The sequence below is a fragment of the Anser brachyrhynchus genome, assembly GCF_964034855.1.
Source record: "Anser brachyrhynchus genome assembly, chromosome: 1".
NCBI classification, from domain to species: domain Eukaryota; kingdom Metazoa; phylum Chordata; class Aves; order Anseriformes; family Anatidae; genus Anser; species Anser brachyrhynchus.
The window spans coordinates 21,675,230-21,693,002 of record NC_137694.1 but is presented as its reverse complement, the minus strand read 5'-3'; the positions used below and the strand labels follow the sequence as shown (position 1 = coordinate 21,693,002).

At 45.9% G+C, this 17,773-nt stretch overlaps 1 protein-coding gene across 16 annotated transcripts in view; it reads right to left on the bottom strand.

The window, feature by feature from the left end:
- PANX2 (pannexin 2) overlaps positions 1-11,575 on the bottom strand; it is a 34,790-nt gene extending 23,215 nt beyond the window's left edge. For 3 of the 16 annotated variants that reach the window (XM_080575838.1, XM_080575835.1, XM_080575840.1), the window contains exons 1-3: positions 10,328-10,458; positions 3,696-8,117; positions 328-1,789 (exon numbers count right to left, since the gene is read on the bottom strand). Coding sequence is in view for 2 of the 16 variants with exons in the window: in XM_080575830.1 (XP_080431956.1) it covers positions 10,328-10,553 (226 nt within the window). In the remaining 14 variants the exon portion in view is untranslated. Of the gene's footprint in view, positions 1-327; positions 1,790-3,695; positions 8,118-9,834; positions 9,918-10,327; positions 10,639-10,983 lie in introns of those variants that run through there. The other 13 variants (XM_080575830.1, XM_080575837.1, XM_080575847.1 and 10 more) reach the window with 12 other exon arrangements.
- Between the last annotated feature and the right edge of the window lie 6,198 nt (positions 11,576-17,773).

Sequence of the window (17,773 nt, the reverse complement as noted above, 5' to 3'; positions counted from 1 at the left end):
CTTCCATATGGAATATGTAACTCTAATTTGGATGTGATTTTAACAAATGCTAGCTAGTATCCAAATTAATTCACAGGAAAAACTCCTTTAATTTAACAGGTTTATTTCAACTACTTTATTTAAAGGGTATTTAAAGGTTAGAAATTAGTACAGCATGAGGATGGATTCCTGAAATTACTTTTGTGTATCAATTGTAGTCATACTGTCCTATTTAACTCAATTAACTCATATGAATAAGAAAAAGCATTCATAGAACTCAGCCTTAGCTTAGCAAGCTGATTATTAAGAATTATCATTTTTATCAAAACAAAAAGACAATACCTTTACCTTTGTTAGGGAATATTCTTTCCAACTCTGAATAAAGGTTCCATGCCCATGAAGTCTTCCTAAGGTACAAATTTCTCCATGATCAACAAGGTAAGGTATAGCCTTTTTTGACCACTCTCTGAAATCACTTGTCCTGTTTAAGAAAAAAATCTTAAAAGAAAAGTCCCTAAGGAAATGAGACAGGAAACCATCTGCTACTAAGTTTTACTGACTCACATTCTACAAGGATTAGTTGTAATGGGTGAGATAAACAGCTTCAGAGACTAACAGGCAATTGGTTTCCAACAGGGGTGTCCCCATATTTATAATTTGGGGCCATTTTTATTGCAAGACTGCTGTTCAAACTGCATGTATTTTGAATTTGCAGAATCACTATATTAGTACTGAACGTTCCCAGTGGATATATAAATTTGCAGGACTGCATTCCCTGTATGTAACATACATTAGCTCTTCTGAAATTAGCTGGTATGCTGAAGTTCACTTACCAGCAACCTGAGGCTTAAAGACTTGTAATGCCTGCCCTGCACAATTCAGGAGAGAAAAATACCTAGTCCTACTTGGTTCGTATGTTGACGTCTGTTGGGGAAGATTATTCCAGAAATGGCAACCATTATGCAGACAGTGCAGAAACACCTAAATGAAATCCCTTAGGATGCTCCTAGGGAGAAATGTTTCCTCAGTAATGAGCTACTATCCACCACGTTGATGGCCACGCAGTACGGTGGCAATGTTGTCAGAAAGAGAGCTTCTCTGTAATGACTGAACTGTTGAGCAACACTGAGAGCATTTCTTCCTGTGGTCAACAGAGCCTTATGTGAAAACAAAAGACATCTGGAAGGAAATTACAATGCTTGCACTTGCACCTAGAGGTGTGTTTCTGTATTATAATTTGCTTTGTACTACGTTAAGATGTGAGGAAAGGCTAGATTTGACTTTAACGGAATGCATTCACCAAAATATAATTAATGAAATTCAGCCAGATAGCCCTACAAAAGAGATCTGAATAATATTTACTTCTACAATTATCCCTAATATAAGGAGGTAAGTGGAATTTGGTATGTCAGAACTTCTGTATAGGGGTAGAAGTAACATGGGAAAGTAAGTGTGTTCGTGTTACTCAAAGATCAAAAAATATTTTTGGGCAATTCAAAAATTCTCCTCTAGAGGTGGAACCCCAAAGCATCTACACAGGCACCCAGACACTAGGATGATGCGAACTAGATTAGCACCTAAAGCAAACTGCAAGAACACATAAATGCCAAAGTGAAATGAATACCTAGTGAAACTGATGACACACAGACAAGGGTGGCTTCTTAATGCAAGGGTCAAGCGCAAAATACAAACACAGGAAACAACAGGAAACAGCACGTTTGTTCTACTGCATTACTGCTTTTTAATGGTCAGAAATGAAAAAGATGGCTTGTTTTAAGTACCTCTTGGCATAAACACAGCACCTGGAAAACTTCATATTAAAAAAAAAGAGAAAAGGAAAATGCAAGTAGTTAGTTCATTAGGTAATTATATTCTTTTAGTATCTTAGTATTTGGAGGCAGAGATGACTGGTCTACTGGTTTTTGGAAAACTGGTCCCTCCATGTATAGAGAAATTGGGGGTTGTGAAGTATCAGACCTGTGCTGATCTATCATGACAGCGCAAAAGAGAATCAGCCTCCAAAGTCTCCCAGGGACCCTGCAACTTCCAGCGTGGAGGTTTCCTGCCCTCCTGAACAGTTTGTGGATCCCACAGAAGACAAGGCACCTCAGCCTCAGAAATAATTACTTCACTGTACAGCTGAAATGCTCCAGAAATAGTCACTGAGCTCCAAGCTGCAAAAAACTCACCATGCATTCAGCAACTGGTGCCAGAAAAGAAAAGCAAACAAAACCCCAAACCTTACTATCGTAAGAAGTACTACTGTGTTTCCAAGTTCAAATGCAAGAGAATAATATACAAAATCCCTTATGATGGAAACACCAGCACTATTTTCAATGTTTTTTCTTAGAATAAATCCTGTATCATGTGAAACAAAAGAAGCTTCTTCAAGAATGATGCCAGTCTACTGTGAAATAATTCAGCTTTATAATTAAATGTGTATACCTACTGAAGGTGCCTACTGCAGTCATCTTTAGTGTTCAAAAATCCCAGGGAACTCAGGGATGATACAGATTGTTCTTGAGGAGTTTTACCAATCTAAGAAGCAATACAAGCTGAGACTTCTAGATCATGGATGCATAATTTGTCTAGTTTAGAGAGAAAAAGCTTCAAAATACTTCATGGTAGCTTTTGAAAACAGTCTCAACCTTACTCTTATTTATTCAAAAGGTTCCCTCTTGAATAAGATGAATTGTACAGCTCTTAAACAAGACTGCTTTTGACCCACCTATCTGTTCAGATTGTTGAAGTTATCCTGAAAGTATGTATTAAACTAAATCTTATCCAGATTTTGGACCTCTTCACATATGAGACACAAGAAAATGAAAGGGTTAATAGTGTATACAGGGTCATCAAAGTCAATATGAAAAAAAAGACGACATGTATGTATCAATGAAGACTGAGAGATGGAATTTGTGACAGAAAAACGTCTGTGCCCTCTGGGAATTGCAGTGGAATGATTACATATGCGAGGCTCATGCATTTCCTCAAGATTACCTTTCTATTTAATATTTAATTGCATAACTGCAAATCTTTAAGTGACCAAAAATCACAAAGCCAGCTTGCATATTTCACGAACATTGTGTTTGTGTTTTGTTTTGCCCTCACCCTTTGGTAAGAATTCCAACTGCAGTGCAAACTGCCAATGGCTGAACCACAGCCAGCCCGTGGCTGCTTGCACTACTTCAGTTCTTTTAAAAAATACACGATTAGAAAGCACTTAAACACAAGAGGTGTGAGAAGAGAATTTAAGGAGTGTTTCAGCAGCTAACACCACTTCAGCTAACTTCTGCATCCATGTCCTCACATGCATACATAAAACAATCTGGTCCAGTACTTTTAGCACTAACAGTAACCATTTGGGAAAACGTCATCTTCACTTTTTTACTATATGTGGCTTTAAGTACAGCTACAGAGTAAAAATGGAAAATAAGCTCAAAAGCCAACTAACAGTCAAGTCAGGAAGTGAGCGTGTGTAAACATGCTGCCCACAACCTGAGATAGAAATACAAATTAGAAAAGCTGACCGGCAATACAAAATGAAATTCCATCTTGTAGTAGAGAAATCCTCAACATGTACTACTTCAAACATACTTTTGGGTGAAATGCATAAAGAGACACTGAACTCACGCATACACTGTACTACACAGTGATGTAAGCATTGCTTATGCAAAATGATTACAAATCAGAAAATAAAACATAAAACTTGAACTGACCCTTCAGTCATTTAACTTACTGTCTCCTTCCATTACTTCCTCATGAGAATTTTCTAGCAGAAGGGTGGTAGAGGGCTGAGCTACGTAACTGCTAAGAGACATAGAAATACAGTATTTGTGAGCAACTTTTTGGTATTTGGTAGGCACTGTTTTATAAACCTAGCAAGAAAATCAACACCAAACCTTGGCTTTTGACTGAAGTATAAAAATCAACTGGATGACTGTTTTGCTTTATTTTAATAAAGTATTGGCATTAAACAACTTCTGAAGGAAAAGCAGACATGACTGCAATACAGAATGATTCACTGTGAATAGAAAGCACAAGGCACTGTACAAGGAATATGACTTAGCAATTGCTGTGGCTGACAACATGAATCCTAAAGCTTTTGAAAGTTTGGAAACCAAAATATTTCAATATTGTGAAGATAACACAAAACAGTAAGAACAAGGTACTCCCCTTTGGGACCCACCTCTCACCAGTCCCTAACAGAGCAAACCTCCCACTGACATTACTTGTCTTGTCTCTGAACACAGCATAACACTGAACTGGAGCATTTAAACCACTTACTGAAAACATTTAACAAGAGAAACTAAGCAGCTCATAAGGAAAGCCAAATGTCTCCTTGTCCATGGTGTCTTGGAATCTAAGCAAAGGCCATGAGATGTTTCACTACAGAAGGCTGCCGTTCACTGCCAGTGTCACAGGACGGACACCACACTTGCTGATGGAGAGAGGTGTTCAACACCCAACAGCGCTCTGCTTGTGGCTGTGGTTTGCAAGTACTACCTCCATGGTAAAACCACGGAGAGTAGTGAGCAGGATGAAAAACCCATGGAACACCAAACAGATCCCCATCAAACAGATAATGAATGTTGCAGTCTAATACCACGCATTTTCTGCATTTTGGAAAGGAAGTAAAAATGGAAATGCAGTGTATTAAAGGACCCCTTTATCTAAAGTCCCCTTTATCTAGATCTGTGCCTCCCCTGACTCACCAGGCCTTGACAGGAAATACTGAAACATCATAACTAAAAAAAGCTGCTGAACATTGATGCAGATTACAGCTGGACTAGAACTAGGTATCTTAGAGTCTTACCTACTAAACTTTAATTAAAGTTTGGGGTTTTATCATTTTTTTTTCACTAAATATTAGCCTAAGGCTGGTCTGCTTCAGCAAGAAAACACTTTAAATGATTTCTTTCCAAGTAAGTAGGTAGGTAACTAAATAAAGAACCCCAAACCCTTTATCATGTGAAAGAGAACAACCCAGCCGGCTCCAAGGCAGCTAAACGGGAAGAACAGAAGTGGCAACCTCTACTGACAGGCTTGCAGTTTGCTCCTCTGCTAGCTGGCACCCAGCATGGTTATCTATCCCTGCACTGGGACAGTACAGTACTAACGAAAGCAGAACTCTCCACGCAGAGATTAGTAGTTGTATTTTACTTCTAGTTTGCATGGGAGTAACTAATTCTTCAAGGTGCTAGGGAATGAAAAATCAGGCTTCTGGATCTTCAGATATGAGAAATAAAACCCCTAAGGAAAAAAAATACAAGCACAGACCTTTGCAAAACACTGCGCATACAAAGCAGGAGTGCTGCAACAGATACCGAAAAACATACAGGGTGTACTGGGGGCATGCCACTGTTCTGAAAGAACTTCAAACACACTGGTATTCGGATTTAAATAAAATAATAAATTGTGATCTTTAAGGCAGTAATTTCTGAAAGAAAACAGAATGAAACCAAGTAAATTCCCCCGGGACTACCACCTGTACGCACTGTAGCTCTGAACAAGAACATCACTACCAGAGAGGTTTCCTTTGCTGACACTGCCTGCTGCAGGCACCCTTCCAAGCAGCACACAGAGGGCAAATGCCTCCACAACCTTCCCTGAGATCCTCAAGGTTCACTGCACACTGGCCCATAAATACAAGATACCCTGATGGTATATAAAGTCTGCCCATGGGTGAGTTTTAGAAAGGGAGACTATTCATTTGGCTCTTGGGGGTGCTTGTCTGGGCTTTCTTTGTGTGAGGTTGCTGACCACTGCTCCTGAACGACTTTATCGCAGAGTCATAGAATGGCTTGGGTTGGAGGGGACCTTAAAGATCATCCAGTTCCAACGCAAGGCCTCATCCAACCTGGCCTTGAACACCTCCAGGGATGGGATATCCACAGCTTCTCTGGGCAACCAGCTCCAGTGCCTCACTACCCTCCCTCCTAATGTCTAATCTAAATCTATCCTCTCTTAGTTTAAGACCATTCCCCCTTGTCCTATCATTATCTACCCGAGTAAAGAGTCCTTCCCCATCCTTTTTATAACACCCCTTTAAGCACTGAAAGGCTGCAATGAGGTCTCCCTGGAGCCTTCTCTTCTCCAGGCTGAACATCCCCAGCTCTCTCAGACTTCCATCACAGGACAGCTGCTCCAGACCTCTGATCATCCTCGTAGTCCTCCTCTGCATCTGCTCTAACAGGTCCACATGTTTTTTGTGCTGGGGGCCCCAGACTTGGATGCAGCACTCCAAATGGTGCTTCACAAGGGCAGAGCAGAGGGGGACAATCCTCCCTCCCCTGCTGGCCACTCCTTTGTTGATGCAGCCGGCCTTTTGGGCTGCAAGCACACACTGCTGGCTCATGTCGAGCTTTTCGTCCACCAGAACCCCCAATTCCTTCTCCTTAGGGCTGTTCTCAGTGAGTTCTTCTCCCAGTCTGTGCTCATGTCTGGGATTGCCCTGACCCAGGTGTAGCACCTTGCACTTGGCCTTGTTGAACCTCATGTGGTTCACATGGGCCCACTTCCCAAGCTTGTCCAGGTCCCTTTGGATGGCATCCCTTCCTTCTGGTGTATCAACTGCACCACTCAGCTTGGTGTCATCTGCAAACTTGCTGAGGGTGCACTCAAGCCCATCATCTACGTCATTGATGAAGATATTGAACAGCACCGGTCCCAGGAGAGACCCCCAAGGGACACCGCTTGTCACTGGCCTCCACCCTGGACATAGCGCCGTTGACCACCACTCTCTGGGTACAACCATCAAGCCAATTCTTTTGCACAGTATAAATACTGCACACAGATTTACTTTAATTACTTTTCTAGGTGCACCCTTCCTGGAATCACACTGGTTTGTTGGAAAAACATTAAAGGAGAAGTGGGAGACTCAGAAATGATAATAGAAGGTGTTAGCTGAGGGACCTTCTTTTCTCTTATGAAAGAAAGTTTGGGAAGTGCAAAGAAAGGCTATAGTAATTTCTTTGCAGAGGTGCCAGTGCAAGCATTATACAATTTGTGATTTAATTTCTCAAAAACAATGTAAAGACCAGAACACTCAAACATGAGGATGAACAAATCACTTACACAAACAGCAAATACATTAACCTAAACAACCACTTTGCCCCTGCCATTAAAACAACACAATTCATTAAGTAACTTTATCTTCACCCACAGGAAAACTACACTATGTAATGTATTATCCCACGGACATAACGATTTCTAAAATTATAAATAAATGATCGTTTTAAATCCATCTGTCATAACACACGCACTCTTTGCCTTGCATGCTGATGCTGGACTCAACTTTCACACGGAGTGCTGTCGCTGGGCCCAGAAGCCTGGCACCGCACCGTGCCTAGTCACTCCTGACTAGGCTTTAAGATAAGCTGGATCCTCCATGAACTCACAGGCAGATCAGCAGTATATAGGGTTTTATCTCCTCTAGGCGCTCATCATGCAACTCATCCGATACTAAGCCGAAGGGTTTGTGAGAAACCACGCTCACCGCACGTTCACGCCCTGAGCACGCTCACCTCTCTTCCGAGAGCCTTTACCAGACTCTTCAAGTAAGGTGACAGAAACCAGAAAAAGGGGTTGTTCTTGGTTTAGCGCCATGAAGGTAGCTTTAAATAGCTTGCACTGGATATTATTAACAGCATTAGGAGGAATTATAAGCATCAGTTTTTATTTCCTACTCCGAGGCTGTAACTGATGCACCGAAGGGCACAAAGAAAAGGCTGGGAAGCTACTATGATACTAACACCCAAAGCAGCAGCAGGAACCTCTTGCCAGCGCTTTTGTCAGCAAAGTTTGCACTTTTCATATGTATTATTTAAATTGCATACAGGAAGCAATATCCAAAGCATGAAAAAAAAATATATTTTTTAAAAGATCAGTGGCAGCGCGTGGGTGAAACATAACACAAACAGCAGAGCCAGTAATAAGCACATAACTCAGCAGGACTATTGCTGTTACCATGGTCAGTGTCTCTGGACAACCTTCTTAGTAAAGAAGTTTGAGTAAATGTTGTTTTGGTAACAGGGCTGTAAACATCTAAATCAGGTCACATTTAAAATTAGGAGGAGTTTTGCTCTTGAGTTCATTGGAAGCAGAATTGAATCCACCAATCCCAAGCTCTTTTACTGCACCTGAAAAAGAAGTCTAGTTTCATCGCTCCCTTTCAGCTCCTCTTCCCTGCAAGAAGAGGCCGACCCCCGGCTCCCCACAACTTGCTTTCAGGCAGCTGTAGAGAGCAATAAGGTCTCCCCTGAGCCTGCTCTTTCCCTGCCTAAACAACCCCAGTTCCCTCAGCCGCTCCTCACAGGACTTGTGTTCCAGGCCCTTCACCAGCTCCATAGCCCTTCTCTGGACACGCTCCAGGGCCTCAATGTCCTCCTTGTAGTGAGGGTCCCAAAGCTGAACACAGGACTCGAGGTGCGGCCTCACCAGAGCAGAGTACAGGGGGACAATCACCTCCCTGGTCATGCTGGCTACACTATTCCTGATACAAGCCAGGATGCCGTTGGCCTTCTTGGCCACCTGGGCACACTGCCGGCTCATGTTCAGGCAAGCATCAACCAACACCCACAGATCCTTTCCTCTGCACAGTTTTCCAGCCACTCCACCTCAAGCCTGTAGCATTGCATATGCTCTTATAGGGTCAAATGAGCACACGAGGTCTGTGACTAGACAAATGACATTGCTTTTGGTACTTCTGAAAAAAAACACCGACAAAACAACTGCAACATTGAAGACCACAACTGTTGTCCTAGAGAATAGTCTTTCATGGCATAAAATAAACCCAATTGCGGAAATACGGGCAGATATGAGTAGTGAATAAAATTGCTAAACTCCTTCCATAAACTTGCATGGACCACTGTATAGACTCTCAGAGGAACATCCCCTGTATAAATCTCTGAGTCTCTAAGAATTGTGTCTTCCTCCGCAATCTGCAGCCTCGGAGGACTTGTTCATACAGAGCAAGTTCCTGCTGTCTGCGCAAGCAGTGATTCATCACAGATCTCTGGTAGGAAACTCACACTACAATAAACATAAGTGAAAGGGCACGACCTTTCTGGCACCCAAGGTTATCTTCAGGTCTACTAATATTCAAATTTGTAAATCTCAAACAGTATGATGTAAGCACTCTTGTTGCCTTCTGTAGGCTCGCCTTTTCATTGGTGTTTAGTTCTCTACAAACCAAGTAGAGGAAGGGACCCAACACTTTTGCATTCTACAGGAAGGACCCACGAAAGTGACCGTATCCTGCCTTTAGGTCACTATGAAGAGACAGTTTTCAGATGTTCAGCGAGCTCAGTGTGCTCTGAAAATATGGTCTCTTTAAGATATCTCTAGATGACCATGAAAAAAATGAGGCTACCATCAACTGTGGCCAAAGAATTTAAGATATATAAATGTATATTAAAAAAAATATATTCAAAATGTTTTAACTATAATTAAGAAAAATCTTCAACCAAGATGTTCTTCACAAGCAGTTACTCTTCTAGGTAATTTAATCTTACATATCCTTTATGCTTGCTTTCATTGTAAGTGTTGGAAGTCAATCCCAAAGCCACATGCAAAGAGCCTGATTTTGATATGTTTATGGATCAAACACAGCTAATTCCCACTAACCATACAAGCTACAGACTTCCAGTCCGTACATAAAGGCGCTAATAATTCCAAATTGATCTTTAGGATGGAGCCTCAGGGGACCCAAAAGAAGTCCCATGCTGTCAGCTCCACTCTTGAAGGCAATACTTCAGAAAGTAAAGCAATGGTTACCTGCCTTGCTAGTGGCCCAGAAGATGTCACAGCAATTTACCGGGTGAATGATTTTTGAGGCTCACCAAGACTTGAACTAACCTCCCAGACAGACTTGGACTAACCTCCCAGACCGGCAGGACAATGCGTTGGCTGTGATGGGCGATCAAACTAGGCTTTTTAACCTGTGAAAATTTTTATGCAGGCCCTGAAATACCAGAGATATCACGATATGGGAAAGCCCAAGAGGCGTGTACCTGTACGTAATTACCGCAGCAGCCAGTATAACAAGGCGCCCCTCCACCTCGTGGGCCAGTCAAATACCCGTGCTGCACACAGCTGACTCAACGTCAGGACCAACGCTTAGGCTGTGCCTCGTCTTTACACCTCTCTGCCTCCTCATAACGAAGCAGAAAGAGGCGCTCCGGTGGGACGTTGACACTGAGCCGCCTGCTCCCCTCCCTCAGCACCGCTGGCCCTTGGGGCACCCCGCGGCCCCTCTGCTCCCGCTGCCCGTGCCCTCGAGGAGCTGTCCACAAAGGGGGGAGCCACGGGGGACGTTTCTGGGGCCGTTGTCGGGGCCCGCTGCCCTTACCAGCAAAGTTCTTGGTGAAGACGAGCGTGACGAGGAGGATGGGGATGAGGACGGTGCCGATGGTGACCACGCGGTCGAAGGGCAGCTCCAGCTTCAGCTGGAGGAGCAGAGCCGCCAGCGCGCCCGCCTTGTCATCCTGCTGCCCGGGCAGGATGAGCTCCTTCAGCTTCTCGCCCGCCAGCAGCGCGGTGGCCATGTCGGGGTGGTTATCGATGATGTGTTGCATAAGCGGCGGTGGTGGCGGCGGCTGCGGGCGGCCTCACGCCGACGGGGCCTCCCCCGGGGACGGGGACGCGGGGACGGGCGGCGGCCTGCGGGGACAACACCGACAGGGTGGCGGCGGGGCCGGCGGGGCTTGGCGTGCCGTGGGGTGCTGCGGGGTGGGGTGCGGGTCCCGCACGGCCTCCCCCGCCCCAGCCCGACCTCCCCGTGTCCCCGCAGCCCCGGGGAGCGGTGGCAGACCCCCGCCCCCGGCGGCAGCGGCCACCCCGGGGTGCTGCAGGAGGGCTGCCTCCCCCCGGAGCTCCGCAGAGGGAGGCGGGGGGGAGCCGAGGAGCCGCCGGCAGCCGTGCCCCCGCCGTGCCCGGGCATGCGACAGCACGGGCTGGGGCTGCCCCCCGCCGAGCGCTGCTGCGGGCGAGGGAGGGGGCATTTACCTGGCAGCTTCGGCTCCCTCGGTTCGCAGGGGCTGGCGAGCACAGGCGCTGCCTTGCCAACAGCAGCGGAAGCCGCAAATAAACTTACACCGGCCCTTCCTGCCGGCAGAAAGGTCCCCGCGCCGCCGCTTCGGGGCGGGGGGCGAGCGGCGTGCGGGCGGTGCTGGTTATCGCCGCGGCTGGCTGGCAATGCATGGAAACGCCGGGCTGCAGCGTGCGGGGCGGCTCAACGGGGGCTGGCAGCAGCAGCAGCGGGGAGGAGGAGGAGGAGGAGGAGAGAGCAGCACCGGAATGAATTGCGGGAGCGCAGAGGTCCTTTAAGGATCTGATGCGAGCAGCTGGAGCCTGCCAGGCTGGGAGCAGCAGCAGGAGGAGGAGGAGGAGGAGGAGGAGGAGCAGGAGGGGGCAGCAGCCGCAGCAGGCACACGCCCGGGGCGCTGCAGCGCGCAACACGTTGCGGCGGCCCCGTCCCTGCGGGAGGCACCGCTGGCGGCAGCGCGCATGCGTCGGGGGCCCGCGGAGGCCCGCGGAGGTCGGCGGCGGGCGGAGGCCGGGGCCGCGCCGCCTCCTGAGTGGGGGAAGGAGCCGCAGCCCCCGCGGGCCCGCAGCCGGGGCACCTCAGGGCGAGGTGTCCCCGCTGGAAGGGTTTTAAAGCCCCGGTGGGGGCACGCTGCATCAAAGGAGGTGTGTGCTGCATCACAGCTGGCAGCTACGGCACCCAGACAAAAGCTCCAGGTCGCAGTCCCTCGTTCCCAAGTTGTTCAGGGAGTTTATATTTAGCAGTGCTCGGATGAAAACCAGAGATACGCTTAAATAAATATCGCTGACATTTTTTTTTTTTCTCTCAAAGATTTGCAGTTGTCATCTGCAACACAGCATGAGTAAGGCAGAGATTTTCATCTTTGCCTTGAAATTTCCCTTTCCCCACTCACTGTGAACAATACGATGATCCTTGCTTGCTGTTCAAGTTTAATTATTCAAGTTTAAATATTGGATGCAAACTTAAAATAATGGTTCTTTGCAGGGGTCCTTCCATGCGGGCAGGGATGTAATGAGCCAGGCAAGAGGGATGCCCTGATGGCGACAGCCCTGATGAAGGAGCCCAGCCAGCAGAGACAAAGCTGTCATTGCTGCACGCTCCTGAAGGGCACTGGGGGTGAGAAGGGACGAGAGCTGTCACCATCACTTGCTTCATTTTCCCAGCTCCTCAACCTCCATAGGCTCCGTGGCAGCAGAAGCAGCTCCGAGGACCGACATGCAGTGAGGAGCTCTGGAAGTGAGCTTCCTACCCAGGATGCCGGGTGGATGTGCCAGATTCTCTCACCATGGCTGTGTTTGGGCTACACATGCATTTTATCAGCCTCTAAAATACAGGCTTTCCAAACTAACAACAAAGAACTTGAACTCCTTAAGCACTTGCTGCTGCTGCAGTCAGAGGGACCACACTGAGCGAGGTGGGCTGACAGCCCGGACCAGTACAGCTGATTTGCAAAACTTCTGCTCAGACTTTCAAAATCGCAATCATTTCATCATGCTTTTCCGTGCTGCTGACAGTCTTGTCCTGCTTGTTGAGAGTGTTGCTGAAAGACCATTTTCCTAATCCTCACTTTGTCATCTCCTTTTCAAATCCTCTATTTCCCATCCATCCAGTTACTTAATTCAAAACAAGCTGCTTGCTTTTTGTTTTCAGAGGCCTCTGTGGTGTTTCTCCTTGTATCTTCCCTAGCCTAAGACCTTACCACTTATTTGCTGTCAAGATGTTGACTTTAGGTGCTTCCTCATGTTTTCACATGAGGAAAGAGTTCCAGCCTGTAGTAACCACCTCTGAGGATCTGTGTAAATATCCAGGAGCCATCTAGTCCTGTATCCCGTCTCCAAGAATGGCTGTAATGGGACACGAGGCAACTTGTGTTGATGCCTTTCCCATAGTACTGTTCCATCTTCCAGCGGTGTCCAGGGAATTCCTTGAGCTTGTGATGGTGTAATAACACCAAAAGAGTCCCTTCTTGTAGTATTTTTTCTTGTCTCTCCTTGGGTCTGGTGTCCACAACATCCCTTATTAAGGAGTTCTATAGGCTTACAGCCTGTTACATGAAAAACAACTACTTTTGTTTGTTTGAGAGTATTTTAATTCGATGGGCCCTGGTTATGGGAAAGTATTTGGATCAATCCCCATCCATCTTTTTCATGACACATATGCTTTTGTAGACATCTGTTGTATCTTTCCCCTAAATTATATCTAGTTCCACATTTAATAACCAAAGAGTCCTACTCCCATAGGAAAATTACCATAAATCAGTCACTTGGTTTTTAAAATAAATGGTCTCCATGAGTAATTTAAATTTCTCTTCCAAAGCTTTATTCATTGTAATACCATTATTTGATTTAATCATATCGATTTTGTGATCTTGCTTGGCAACATTATGTCTCTGTAGCAAGCCAAAGAGACAATCAAGATGGAACGGTACTGTCAAACCAAAACGTGGGTAAACAAAGACCTGTAGTAGGGCAGAGATGGGGACACAGAAAAATTACAGTCATAATTTATAGACAAACACCATGGCCAAGTTTCTCAGCAATAACATACTGGTATGTATGCTGCTGGATAATCTAGACAATAATCAGGCTGTGATAATAATCCTGTGCTAATAAATATTTCACAAGCTGCTGGTAGGGTCGGAATTTGATTTAGAGATCAAAGTGGAAAGGCTTGTGAATGAATTCTAATTAATTCTAACAAAAGATCAAAAAAGGAGTATTATTTTACAGTCACAGTTTGAATAAATTACTTGGTTTTATCATTTAGAATACATTGCTTCTTGAAGGTAAAGTGTGTGACCTTTTAAAGCCTTGATTTCTGAAGTTCTGGAAGTTCAGAAGTTTAAAAGAAAATGAGCAACAGTGAATGATAGATGGCAAATTCTGACGGGGACCTGTGGCCTCCAGAATTATTTGCCCTATACGAAGAGGCTACACCACCTCTAGGTGCAGGGCGAGATTTATCTATTCAAACTTGAAGGCATCTGAGCTAGATGTTGCAGAGCACTGTTCTGAATCATGTAGGAGGAGAAGTAATGTAGCAGCGAAGTTCATGTGACCAAATGCAGATGTCCTCTTCAAAACGAGATGAATCACTTCCACATTGTAGGTGTCCAGAGTTTACATATAAATCCCACTCACTGTCTCTTACATTACATCTTGGCCCAGCTCAGCCATTTCCTCAAGGGCGACTGCATGCTGTCCTTGTCAGTTCCTAGTCACTTGGGAATCGCTGCCTTTTTAGCTGGCTGTTTTAACATCAGTCACGCTACCACGACTCCTTCATGCGGTCCCCTGGGGTATCTTTATGGAAAGGATAAGGCTTCCCTGATGACACAGGAAAGGAGCAGAGATGCTCTCGCTGGGCTGGGTTTTCAGCCGGCGCTACCACGGCTCTGTCGGTGCTGCCGCCTGCCTACGTGAGCCGCCGGCACGCCTTTGGATGCAGTGCAGATGCACCCAGCGAGACGAGGCTGCCTAGAGCTGGCAGTGGGAACCGGCAGTTGGCAGTGGGTTGTGACAGTGGGGCTGAGCACGGAGGTGAGAGTTCTGGCAGTAAAATGAAGTGAGGGGCCAGATGACAGTGAAAAGTGGCAACTGGCGGTGCCGTCTGGCTGTGGCTGCTGGCACTGAGATGAGGCTTTGGCAGTAGGAGGAGGCTGTGTTCTCCTGTCAAGAAAAAGTGACTCCTCTTAGCAGTAAGATGTAATGCTGTTGCTGACGTTGGTGAAGCTTTTTTTTTCTTCTTCTTTTTTTTTTTTTTTTTTCCCAGCAATGCACATCTCCTTGCTAATGGATCTCAACTTCTGGGCTCATTTATGTCTCATCTTCTCAATCCCTCAGGTCCCTGGGGAATCCTGCTCAGCTGGAGCTCAAAAGTTTGTGCTTACTTTGCTGTACAGTGTTTCTCAAGCAGAAGCGAGTGATCAAAATCAAATTTTGCTCCCTTCCATTCAGGTCTGAAGAGCTTTTCCAACCAGCCCCATTAAAATGCTTGGAGAAGCCGTACTGAATCCAGGTCCCTTTCCCTTTCCTTTCCGTTGAGCATGGGTAACACATTCAAGCAAAAGAGGATCGTGCAGGTGACAGGAGATTGTGCTGACGCTGCAGGCTTGGCGGGTGACAGCAGAGTGCTAGGCTGGCTGGCTGCTCGCCCTCCCTCCTGCTGCTGCTACTTCAGCTTCTCTCTTCTGCGCAGAGGAAGGAAGAGATCGCTGCAGGAGGACATTGTGTGGCCTGGGCTCTTTCCGCCTGTCATCTGCCTTGTTCTGCCTGCCGGCCCACTGGCAGAGACCAATTTCTGCCTTCTTTACGTCCGTCCTTTCCTGTGTCCTCTTTTTTAACACAAAGACGTGTGGTGAGGCTTTGAAATAGAAAGACGTCCTCTTAGCTTCGTCTGCACTGTCTGCTTGTCATGCACAGGGGGTCCGCTTGGAAGCAGTGGCAGGTACAGGAGCACGCTGTGGGCAACAGGCCCTGCTCAAACCCTGGGATTCAACACCATCTAAAGCCTTTTGTGGGAGCTAGGGTGGTGACTGCAACTATTCAAGGGCAAAGATACCATGCGAGCACAAAATGGGTTAGTCTGCTGCTCGGGAATGCAAGCTGTCTCTGCATAAAAAGGGAAACTGTTGGATTAATATGAGTTAGACGGGGAAGTCAAGGCTCAAGTAAAATAAGGTAGTTCTGTCCAGAAAGTATATGGTATAGTTGAAATGTAACCAGGGTGAAATGTAACCAGCATGAACCAAAGGGTCTGAAGGGGGTTTTGGAACTCTCTAGATAACAGTATGAGTTATTGGATCCATATTGGATCAAAACTGTCTAGATAAGTGTTAGAAACACCAAATTTGGGTAACGATGCAGCAAAATTGGGACCAATGAAAAAATATTTAGGGACTTGCCATTAAATAGGTCCCATTTGTGTGGAGGATGAGAGGCTGGAGAGCAGGATCTGGGAGTGCTGGTCGCCAGCAAGTTGACCATGAGCCATCAGTGTGCCCTGGCAGCCAGGAGGGCCAACCGCACCCTGGGGTGCATCAGGCCCAGCACTGCCAGCCGGGTGAGGGAAGGGATTGTCCTGCTCTGCTCTGCGCTGGGCAGCCTCACCTCAAGCACTGTGTGCAGGTTTGGGTGCCACAGTATATGAAGGACATGAAACTTTTAGTGAGTGTCCAAAGGAGGGCTACGAAGATGGTGAAGGGCCTAGAGCGGAAGACGTATGAGGAGCGTCTGAGGTCCCTTGGTTTGTTCAGCCCAGAGCAGAGCAGGCTGAGGGGAGGCCTCATGGCGGCCTGCAGCTCCCTCACGAGGGGAGCGGAGGGGCAGGCGCTGAGCTCTGCTCTCTGGGGACAGCGACAGGACCCGAGGGAACGGCATGGAGCTGGGACAGGGGAGGGTCAGGCTGGGGGTTAGGGAAAGGTTCTGCACCCAGAGGGTGGTCGGGCACTGGGACAGGCTCCCCAGGGCAGTGGTCACAGCACCGAGCTGCCGGAGTTCAAGAAGCATTTGGACAGTGCTCTCAGACACAGGGTCTGATTTTTGGGTGGTCCTGTGTAGAACCAGGAGTTGGGCACCATGGTCCCTGTGGGATGGGCTTGTGCCCTAGTGCTGAGTGGAGAAGGGAAGACAACAGAACTGTAACATAATAGAGCTTTCATACAATTTACAAGATTTCTTTATAGTGACGCAATTGTGGATTACTACTGCTAGTACTAATAGGAGATAGAATTGTAACTCAGTATTGCATTGTTTGTAGTGATACAGTTGGGAATGAATACCACTAATATTATTATTATTTTTCATTAGCCAATTAAGGTGTTATCAGCCTCTTACTGGTGTGTTTCTTTATCAATAAGCATCATAACTGTCAACCAATTACATCACAATTCTCCAGTCTAAAGGAGAAGAGTCAGACATGTAATATACTTTGGTCACTATCTTAAAAGCTATTTTACATGCACAAAACTAAAACCATTTCATTTCCCAAAGACTTCCCAACTACTTACCCAAAACAACCAAGAAAATGTGACAAAGGAATACTTTTGTGTCCTGTGACATGGGACTTTATGCAGCATTGACCTCATACTTCTATTGAAATATCATTGTGATGTTTATCATTGTGGAGTTAAGGGGGCTTACAGTGGTGCAAGCCAAAATGCTGCCCAGAGTCCAAATGTGGATGCTTTCTGGCAGTTAATACTGCAGCTGAATACACTGGAAAAGCCCAGAGGTTTTTTTGCCTTTTGCAAGGTGCTGAAATGTTTCTGCAGCAAAGACCACAGCTATGTACAGGTTGCTAATTGCAGGAAATGTAAAGAGTATTAAAAAAGTTGATGCGTGGGACCTGGAGATGAATATACCAATGTGAGATTGATGATACTTTTAGACAGAGCCCACTGAAGTAGAGAAACTAACACCAAGAAAAAAAAAGCATCTTAATTTGAATTTAATTCTAGCAATTCATATTACTTCAGAGGAGACTAGAGACAAAAATGTATTGGGTATTTAGTTGGTGGTGTCTTTTTATTTTTTTCTTTTTATTTATTTTTTTTCTGTTACCAGAAGATTGCTTGTTTCTTGTTTTATTCAAAATTTCAAAATCTGACATAGGAAAGCCAAGCCCTCACTTACCTGCTTTGCTCAATACAGACTGCAATCAGCAACACTTTTCCAAACTCCATTCTGAAGCTTGCAAGGAAAAGGCTTCATCCTGCCAGGCAGTGGTATTAGCCATCACATGGAAGGCCGT